The following is a 10,757-nucleotide window of genomic DNA, read 5'->3' as shown; positions in this document are numbered from 1 at the left end:
CTTGTTATTCTTCCATTCTCAGCCCAGGAATGGGGGTGTTGGCTGCGGAGATGTTTTCTGGTGGTTTTCATCTCTTTGTGATACCTTGTTTGTGGTGTTAAAATGCCCTTTTGTGGAAGGAGCACAAGAGAAGTTTTTATGCCTCGTCTCTATCTTCAAATGAAAACCCATCTGTTTAAATACAGGTTTGGTTTTAAAACCATTTAAATCAGAGTGGTAGTTTCATAGAATGTTATTACAGACCAAAGCCAGCTTTATTCCTGTAGGTGAAGGGTGTTCCTGAAATGGTGCATTAAACTCATCTAACAAAATCAGTTTTATTAAATCAATACAAACATTTTGTTGTTGTTCTGGTTTGGTCTCTGTGTGCTCTCTGACAGGGTTCACCTCTGCTGTGGAAGTAGTGCTGATATGAATTTGCTCTAGGTAAGTAAAAAAACACATCTAATATGAAAGAAACTGGGACTTATTTGATATTCTGAGCCAGTGGTGCAGATGGATAGAGCAGACACCCTGTGCTAGTCATGTCTTTTCAGAATACAGCTCCGTCAAAATGAAAGCTTTAGCAATGCAAAGTGGAAACTCCTGAGCAGAAACATTAATATTACTTTGCATTTTACAAACTGCCTCTTCTGGAAAGTCAGTGGAGTGAAAAAGAGTCTTATGGTTGGTGTAACTGATAATTTGTTGAGCGAAGCACAGTCATGGAGGGCTGCTGTACTGTCAAATAAGATGAAATTAATAGTTTGACAAGAATAGCTTGGAGGAGGAGTGATGGCAGCAAGACAGAAAATAGGAAATAAGAACCAAGCTGTTCAGGAAACTGAGAACAAGGGGAAAAACTTTATAAAAGCAGGAGCTGGAGGGCAGAGGCGTGAAAAGGAAAACTTGAGCTTCAAATTTTGCAGCGGTTGCAGTGCAACAGGGTGGCATTCAGGGAGGCTACAGTAGCCAAAGAAGACTTACCTAAGGCATGGAATGGTATTTCTGAATGCTAGGAATGAATCTGTATAAATAAATAAGCTAAAATGTTCCCTGTGGGCCAGAGCTGTGCCCTCTAGTAAGAAAGGCTGAATTCTTGTGGGTTTACTTGTTAAAATTGCAGGGCTCTGTAATTACAGCCTCTTTCTGCAGGGTTTGTGTCATGACATTGGTTAGAGGGGTAGGCATTATCTTCGGCCATTCTTCCCCTTTTAGACTGGAAGAAATGCATAATTGGAGGCTGGAGCCAGGACTTTTTTTATTGCCCAAAGTTGCCTGCATCCCCTAAATTCATGGTTAGTGAGTCAGTCCTGCTCTTATGCCAGCAGATGGTGCAGACTATTCAGGGACGGAGGCTCCCAGAAGCATTCTGCTCCTTCCTTTGGGGGAAGGCAGCCTTCCCAAGAGAGGAAAACACTGCCAGAAGGATGGCCCTTGGGCTCCATAACTGCTGCTCTGCAAGAACACAGCACCATCCTTTCCACCCAGCAGCTGAGAGAGTTTGGAAGCAGAAATTACTATGGACGGGAGTTGTTTTGTACAGAAGTACTCATGAATTTTTAAGTGGTAGGATGGCTTGGTTGGGTGGAGAGACCCCAAAATTCCTTGATAGAATCATAAAATGGGTTAGTTTGGAAGGAACCTTAAAGATCATCTTGTTTCAGCCCCCCTGCCATGGACAGGAACACCTTCCACTATCCCAGGTTGCTCCAAGCTGTCCTTGGACATTTCCAGGGATGGGGCAGCTTCTCTGGACAATCTGTGCCAGGGCCTCATGGGCATTTTTAGGGCACTGCTGCACTGGAACAAGGACCCATCTCAGACCAAAGCGAAGCTGTAACTGGACATTGTCTCTTGCCAAAACGAAAGCAGTGACATTCAGTTACAGGTGTCAAAATCTTTCCTCCTTTCCCTGGAAGCTGTCCCAGCCATCCACATGGATACTGTGGAGCCAGGAGCATCCCAGTGAAGAACAAACCACAGGTAACAGATGCCAGATCAGCACCTTTGACCCCCTGAGCAGATCCCAGCATTTGTCAGGTTTTACCCAGGAGAAAGGTTAAGGGCTGTTCCATCCCTGCTTATCCCTGCATTGCTGCTCACAGGCCAAACACCCTCCTGACCCTGTGCCACTGAGCTCATGCCCCAATTCAGGGAATTCTGCCATCTCACAAAGCCAGCTCTGACCCAGAGAGCAGCCATCCCCTGCACACTTGCCAGGGGAGATGCCCAAAACTGGTTGGACTTGGCCCTTGGAGAGTCTTTAGAGATTTACCATTTCACCTCACAGCCCCTGCTGTTCCCTGTGACAAGGTGTAGCAAAAACCAGATCCTTTCCACAGCCCCTCCTTCCTTTTCTTCTGTCATGCCTAGATTTTTTCCTCCCAATCTTTACAATTAATAAATTTCTGTGCCTTTTCTCTGTTGGGTCTTTCAATGCAACACCTTCAGCAAACACATTCTGCTTTATTCTTTATTATTCTGCCAACAATAAAAATTACTAAAAAACACTTTATAAAACATGCCTTGAAAAATCTAACATCACCCAGCCTCTAGAAGAAGGCCTGGAGAAGGAAAATTACCCAGCCTCTAGAAGAAGGGCTGGAAAGAAGGATCCAAAGGGAGGGGTTTCCTACAGCAGAGCCTCCTACATCAGATCCAAATAGCCAAGGAGTGGGAAAAGGGAATCTTTGAAATGAGCCCATGCCTGGAAGAGGTTGTGACTCATCCTAGAGAGGACAACTGGTTTCTGGTCCAGTTGCTCTGGAGGTCGCTGTCTAGGTGGGCACAGATGGTTTTAGAGGAACACGGAGGGATTCGTGTTCCAGAACTGCGGAAGGAAGAGCCACACTCAGACAGCCCTGGCTGATGTCCAAGCTGCCAGATGCTAATGATGATTCCAGGCTACAGGGGACTCTAATAAGATCTTAATGAAGACTCTAATAACAGTCTGGGGACAAGAAAGTCTCCCTTCCATGACTGAGAGCCCTGGAAGGGAAATCCGGGCAGAACAAGGTTTTCAGGTTCAACAGAGGGGAGCCTCAGCCTGGAGAAACTCAAAAATCCCAGGACTGGTCTCTAGGGATCTGGAAAGGAAAACAGCAAGGAATTGCCCCGCTGTGGCCTCTCCCAGCTGGTCCAGAGGGTCAGGCAGGAGTCCCAGAACACTCAGCTGTGCCCTCTGTTATTTGGGCACGCGGTTCTTGTTGGCATCTGTGGCTTCACCCGAGTCCTGCGGCTCTCGGATCTGGGGAGCAGCATCTGGGTTGGGGTTCTGGACACTGCCAATGAAAAGTGGGATCCCTGTTTCGTCCTCAAAGATGATGAAGACAAAGGGCCTGTCGAGGCTGAAGGCAGAGACCGAGCGTGACAGCACCACACTGGTGGCAGCAGAGGCTTCCACCCCGTCTTCTCTGAGCTCCAGGGTGGCCTGGTGCTGGACACTGGACACAAAGAGAGGCTGCTCTGTGATCTTCTGGAGATTTGGGCTCGTGAACAGCTCCTGGAGGCCTGCAGAGAAATGAGACCAAGGTGGTGCTGTGAGTTCTGAGTTTTCTCAAAGCTGTCTGAAGAAAGCAATTCCCCGATCTCTTGCTCCATGTGCTGCCCACCATGGAGGACTGGAGAAACAAGAGAAACAAAAATTCCACCTGTTTAGGAATATAGTGTAAGAACTTGAAGTCATCCTGAAAAAGCAGCATCAAGTCTGAAGACTGTCTAGCTAGACTGGAAACTATAGAGATTATTTTTTTATAGAGATTACTTTTTTATAGAGATTATTTTTTTAAGCAATTCTTTGCAAAACAAAGTGAACTCTTAAATTATTCTCGTCTGCAAAGGCAGCACCTGGTGTTTTATTTCAGCTCCAGGTTTTGGGATCTGCATTTTCTCTGTTGACAATTTCCATGTCCTGGACACTGAATGAAATGACAAAGAGACTGAGATGGATGCACGGGGGAAGTTGGTCTTGGCTACAACAGGAAGAACTCGTAGAGGCTGTGAGAAGCTGTGAATTCTCTGTAGTATCATCTTGTTGGAGCAAAACATTTGGTGCCAGGCAAGCAAGGAGTAAGGAGGAGGAGAGGAAGAAGAGCTGGGAGGGTTTGGAGCTCTGGAGCAAGCTGTGAGGCACAGCTTTAGAAACAAGGGTAGCAGCTTTGGGTGTCAGTGAACAGATTGATCTTGTTCTCTGCAAACCCTGCCAGGGGCCTTACCCATTTGGCTGAGAACCTGGTTGAGTTCCAGCTTTTGGTCCAACTTTATTTTGGGGATCTTCACCGTGGTGGGCACCTCTCTGGGGAAGAGCCTGCACAGTTGTTTGTAAGGGAAGTTCTCCAGCACGTGAGAGGTGTCCCTGGTGTTGTGGTTTGGCACAATGACCACAAAACTCACATTGCTCTTGAAGGGAAACTTGGCCACCTGGAAATGAAACCAACCAGAGAAGGATTCAGGGAAAAGGAAGGGAAATCCACAAAGTGATGCTTCTAATTTAGTAATTTTCTAATTCGTCTACAGGGCCACTCTTGCTCACAGATGAAAACAGCCTGGTGAGAAGGAGGGATCTGATTTCTCCAGAGGAGAATTTGTTGGAATAACAGCTTTAGGTTTTAGTATTGGCCGCTGGCTGGTAAAGGTTGGGCACATGGCAGAGTGAAAGCCCACAGCTTGCCCCACTCTGGATTCTGAAAAACTCCAACAGCACGTTGTCTGAGGGGATTCCTTTCCATATTTCCTCATTTATCTTTAATTCAGGGCTTTAAAATTCTATTAATTCCCAGTTAGTCTGAATATCTCTTTGTGGTTTTTCCTAGAGATTAAAAGTGAAGTTTCAACATTCTTGCTGGAAGCAAGGACAAAGAATGATTATTAAATTTTTGTGTGCTATGCCTGTTTAAAAAAATATAATTGGTTTTTTGGAGGGAATGCTTTCAGTTAGTAAAATACCACAGCAAGAGGAAATTCCAGTGAAAATTTGCTGTACTCCTGAGAGATCCCTACCTGAATATCCTGGGACTCCAGAGTAAACCAGCTCAGGGGGTACTGGTGGGCTTTCATCATCTCAACTGGCACCACAAACTCATTGTCAAGGTGGAACACATCTGGCCCAGTGAAGCTTGCATTAAACTTATTCCTCCAAAACCCTGTAAAAAAATAAAAGTTTTGAGAGCGATGAAGTTAAATTTGAGTAGAAAACCAGAAACTGCTGAGCTGACACTCCTCCTATCTTGAGTTCTCTAACAAGGCCAGGAGTGACCAGGGAAATGAAAATACAGCAAAGAGAAGTCAGTACCAAGGCTGGGAGAGTCCTAACAGCAGGAAACTCTTATCATCCAGAGAGAAACTATGGAATAACAAAAAGAACTCGGATTAATCCTCATGCCTCAGCGTGGGAGACTACTGAAGGCTATGGAGATAAAAGAAACTATGTTTGTGCTTTGAAAAATGGGGAGTATTGCCTCTGTGCTGCAGAGGGGGAAACACTGCTCCAAGACCAAGGTAAAACGTTTGTAGATTTGCACTGGAAGTGTTTGGTCTGTGCACAGCCCTCAGGGAATTAAAAAAGGAAGATGTGGCTGACCACTGTGCTGCAGTCAGAGAGAAATCCACAGAAGCTGCCTCTGAGCTCTGTGGTGGGTGTTTAGAGCTGCAAACAACCTGGTTCATCATTTGGGTTGGAAAAGACCTTTAAGATCACTGAGGAGATGAGCAGGGATGTGCCACTGCCTGGGATCCTGAACCAGGAGGCAAAGATGCCGCAGGTCCCACCTGCTGTGTCCTGGCTCTGCTGTCAAGTAACATTTTTAGCACATGTGAAGCAGTTGGGAATTATTACTGTAAAGAAATCTAAGCAAGAGGAGCAGCAGATGCACAAGAACAAGCAGATTGCCTAGCAGGAAGCGAGGAGAGGAGAGGAGAGGCTGTTCAGCTACAGGGCTTGCAGAAAACTGGAGTTCCGACTATTTCCTCTTGAAAAAAAAAATGAGGAAGGGCTGTGGAGCTCACCGTGGAAATAGATGGCATTGAGCAGGAGCATCACTGTGTTCTGAGGGAGCTGCTGGAGGAAGGAGGGGATTTTCCCATGAGTGACATCCTTTACCCAGTTGTTTATGGCCACGAGGTCGTCCTGATTGATCCCAGAAAGGGTCTTGGGCTTTGCTCCATAGAATTTCTCTGAATCCTCCAGGAACTTCTCTTTCACCTCAAACCCTGGCAGAGGGGAGGAATGATGGGAAAGGTTTGCTCAGCGTGCTATGACACTCCCCAAGAGGAGGAAATGGGGGAAATTGATGTCTGCAGGGTGCTTCCATCACTCTGTGCGACTGGGAGGTTTGTCCTACACCAGTCCAGCCCCTCCTCTCACCTTTCTGCAGGTACAGACGTGACCCCAGGCTCAGGGTGGACTCTGAGAGCCTCCTGCCAAGGGTGCCCAGCATCTGGTGGAGGCAGGGCACTGACTCCAGGTGCATCACCTCCAGCAAACGCTTCTCTGTCTGATTTGCTGCCCCTAAAAATCAAATTCCTGTTAGGTCTCGTGCCCACGGAGTGGAAAACAGGGATGTTACTCTGGCTGCCTCTTGTTAGAGACACGCTGTGCCTCACAAAAGAGGCTGGAGAAATCTGAGAGCCGGAGCCTCAGAGGGCAGCTTCAATTGTAATCATGGCTAATTAAAGCTGCAGGAGCAAGGATAAGTGGAAGGGACTGTGTTTCATTTGCATCTGGTTGCTCATGGCTCAGGGAGAGGAGCTGGGAAGGGAATGGTGGCTTTGCCACTGAGAATTACCCAGAGCCAGGTGGGACAGGGCGAGGGCGATGCTCAGGGGGGACAGGATCACGTTGCTTCTGTTGGACTCCAGCTCCACCTCTCTCAGGAGATCAATGCTGAATCTCATCAAGCCATCTGCCAGCTTCTGGCTCGTCTTCCAAGTCAGCTCACAGCTTTTATCTCCCTCCTCTTCAGCAGAGGCATTTTCCCCAGGTGATTTCTCCCCACGACAGCCCCCAGCCCCAGCCACGGCTTCATCTTCTGAGTTCCAGGCATCCCTCGAGTCTGGCAGGGTGCTGGGGAATGCTGACATGGCCCCATCATTCTCCTGGAAGCTGTCATAACTAAATTCTACCATCTTTCCCTCTGGCAGGGCAGGGATGGCTCCCGGCAAATCCGACTGTGCAATTCCAGCACTTTTCACATCCTGGGGAGAAACAAGGAGAGAGCACAGTGACACCCTCATGGGCTGTCACTGCACACCCAAATGGGCTGAGGAAACTGGGAAGAGCTGGACTGCTCTGCTCTGGTGGTGGTTTTGCTTCAGTTTCCCTTTAACCCTGAGGATAATGGTTTGGAAAAGAGGTCTTGGATCCTGTGAAAATGGACCCAGTGAGGGCCTGGCAGTGGTTCCTCCTCTAATTGCTCTCAGGAAAGCTCGAGGGCAAGACCCACCACCAGCTCAGCACATGTCCTGGTGCCTTCAGTATTTACAGATCCATCATGCTCAGCCTTGATTTCATCTCCTCCCCTCACACATTTTAGCAGTGCCCACCTGCCTCACCCTGGTCACCCCTTCTGCTGCTGTCACAGCCCTGATCCAGTTTGGCTCAATTCCTCCTCCAGGCATCTGTGTTTTCTTGACCTGTGTGTTCTATTCCATCCTCCTTCTCTCTAATTTCCCTCATTTTCCACTCTTCTAAGCTTTATCCTTTAGCACTGCCACTGCTCTCCTCACATTTGCATGATCTGAAACATCCCAGCCTCAATGGGCTGGATCAGCTACAGGTCTTTCTCCCTGTCATCCTCACAGCTGGTGGTTTCCCTCACCTTTCCTTATCAATCAGAAATTAAATCATCCACCTGCCAGCCCCTGGACACACCATACTGGTGTTAACTCCATGCTCTGCTGTTATTTAGGGTGGAGCTTCCAACACAGCATTGGCAGCAGCTGGGTGTAAATCCTGCAGAAAATGAACTTTCCCATGGCACTGGCACTGCCTGGGCTCACCCCTTCTCAGGAAAAAACTGCAAATCCCACAGCAAAACTTCATCCCCCTTGGGTGGAACCCATCAGTGCTTACCCTCAGCTTCCCATCCTTGTCCAGGAACAGACGGTGCTGCTCAACGCCATGTGCCAGCTGTGGGGGAAAAAATCAACAAAAAAACCAAAATCAGGTCCCTCTGAATTTCCAGAGTTTGTCTTCCCTGCTCTCACTGCAGTCCCCACATGGGCAGGATTTTGGCATTCAAACCCATGGGGAGGTGGAAGTGAGGAGCAGCTGGAGACACTGCAAACACTGGAATTGTTTAGAAAGGGATCAGGTCAGTCTGGCACAAAATAATGGATCCTTTTGAGAGTGAGCAGTGGGGTTTTGCAATCTCAGTCCTGACAGGGATCCAGATTTAAAAGTGGGGGGGGGGAGGAGGAAAAACTTGCTTTTCAAAAAGTTCCTGTTAACTCCTGCAGGTCACGGTCACCAAATACAGTTTGAGGTCAAGTTCCAAAAGAAAAAATTCTACAGAAATATGAATAATATTGAAAATATTATATATAAGACTGAAATATTATATATAATATTGAAAATTTATATATATTTATAATATAATATATAATTATTATATTTATTTTTATAATTACTATATATTATATTATATTATATTATATTATATTATATTATACATATTCAATATTTATAATATTATATATAATTTTCAAATATTATATATAATATTATAAATACTGAATACATATATAATATTATAAATATTGAATGAAAATAAGAACATCCACAACTATTTGAGCTAGGGAAAAATATTAGAAACCTTGCTGGTGAACCTCCTCCACCAATCTGCCTTCCAGGGCTTTTCTGGGTGGTATTTGCGCCATGGTCTGGCTCAGGGAGCCACCACAGTTCCCTTGCTCTTTGCTGGAGTAGGAACTTACCCTTGGGAGGCTGTGCAGAGCAAACAGGCAGAGCAGCCCCCAGAGGAACCCCATTTTCCTGGAACACAAGGACCAGCCGAGAGAGGAGTGAGTTATTTCCAGCTGCAAGCTCAGCCTATTCAGCTCTGCAGGGAGAAAATTATCAACCTGGCCAAACAGGTTGGCACAGGAGCTGGTGGAAAGCAATGGGGAGATGAACAAAGCTGCAAAGGAACAACGCAGGGCTCCTGGTGCCAAGGCAGGGAAATCAGAGAGGAGCAGGGGCCCACAGCCAGGCTGGGCTGGGATCCTGCCTGCCTGACCCTGCTGCCCTGGTTTCTCTGCATTTGAAATGGTGTTTCCCTAATCAGTGTGGCACACACCGTGCCTCTGGAAGGAGACAAGAGCCTCTCTGCTCCTTTCCCATGGAAACAACCGGGATACAGGCACAGCATCCTGAGCTGTGCCCCGGGGAGAAGGGCTACTGACCTGCAGGTGCTCAGCAAGTGCTGCCTGGGAGGGAGTTTGCAGCTATGAAGTGCAATATCAGAGCAATTTCCCAGCATTGTGTCCTGCAAGGGGGAGTTCTCCCCTTCCCAGCACTCATTTTCCCTTTTGCTGGCAAACCCCGCCTCTCCCCGATCCCTGCTCCATTTCCAGACCGGGACAGGGCTGCCAGGGTCACAGCAAAACCCCACCCAACGCTTCACCCGGCCACTTTTCCCTTTCTGACAGAAATAAAATACCTTCTCCTTCTCATATAAACCCCCACGCCAAAGCCCTGCCCCCTGCATGGTGCCCACATTTAATTCCTGGGGCTGCTTTCCACTCTCCAAGCAGCCCTGACTTCACCCAGAACTGCTGGGCTGAGATCCCACTTGAGGCCAGTTCACTCCTCCCCTTCCTTCACCCCAAATACTGCAGCCCCAAATAAACACCCCAAATAAAAATACCCCAAATAAAAACCCCAAATCCCCCTTTTCCTCCCTGGTGGCGCCCATCCTTTAACCCTCTGCCAAATTCACCCCTCTCTCCCAGAGGGCCACTGCAGGAGCCCTCATTTCTGTCAAATCCTTTGGTTTCTCCCTTACCTGAGGCTGTTGATGTCCACGTTGGAGCTGGCAGCTGCTTCAGCCTGTCCAGCAGCTCTGCATGGGGCACACACAGAGCTCTGGTCCAGCCCCCCCTTCCCAGCAGTGACCTTCAGCACCACCCCCTGTTTGAGGATTTGGCAGGCAAATATTGACCCACAGCATCCGGGTAAACATTTCTCTGGGGGAGAAGAGTGAACCTCTGGTGCTTTTGGAGATGGGGACACACTTTTGGGGCTGCTGTACCTCCAAGACAACCTTAAAGATCCAAAACTCCCACCAGCAGAAGTAATTTGCAAGTGGCTCCACTTTGCATTCACTCCCCGTGCTAGGAATGTTCTCTTTTATCCATAAACATCAGTGAAAATGCAGGGCTGGGTGTTTATTGCCACAGGGCTGTCTGGTTTGGGGATTTTCTTTGCTGAAAGCCCCAGCTCTGCAGTGTGAGGCACTGGTTTAACAGAGGTGCCCAGGGGGCTGTGGCTGCACACAGCAGCTCGGAGGGCCAGGCTGGGCTGAGCCAGGAGCAGCTGCTCCCTGCCCTGGGGCACAGCACGCTCCAGAGCTCCCCAGGGCAGCAGGTCCCAGTGCCCAGGGCATGCACACACTGCTGGGACACAGAGGAACAGCCCTGGGGACGGGCAGAACTCCAGCAGAGCTGCCCTGGGTGCATTTGTGCTGCACGCAGGAGTGGTGCTGATCCTTCTGCCTCTGCCCGTGTCCTCAGGGGGAGAGGAGAGCCAGCAGGGAGCACCAGCAGCATCTTCCACTCAT

General features: G+C 48.1%; 1 protein-coding gene across 1 annotated transcript; it reads right to left on the bottom strand.

Moving 5' to 3' along the window:
* Window positions 1–2,474: 2,474 nt before the first annotated feature.
* Window positions 2,475–10,211, bottom strand: SERPINF2 (serpin family F member 2). Its single transcript, XM_054287084.1, is given in 10 exon segments — window positions 2,475–3,492; window positions 4,197–4,401; window positions 4,981–5,123; window positions 5,986–6,189; window positions 6,344–6,487; window positions 6,765–7,173; window positions 8,051–8,107; window positions 8,914–9,116; window positions 9,984–10,059; window positions 10,062–10,211. Coding segments are annotated over 10 exon segments (1,866 nt in total). The 5' UTR covers window positions 10,161–10,211; the 3' UTR covers window positions 2,475–3,166.
* Between the last annotated feature and the right edge of the window lie 546 nt (window positions 10,212–10,757).

The sequence above is a fragment of the Melozone crissalis genome, unplaced genomic scaffold, assembly GCF_028551555.1.
Source record: "Melozone crissalis strain CALT ecotype California unplaced genomic scaffold, PUWL_Pcris_2 ptg000057l_1, whole genome shotgun sequence".
Lineage (NCBI taxonomy): Eukaryota > Metazoa > Chordata > Aves > Passeriformes > Passerellidae > Melozone > Melozone crissalis.
This window is presented reverse-complemented; position numbering and strand designations above follow the sequence as displayed.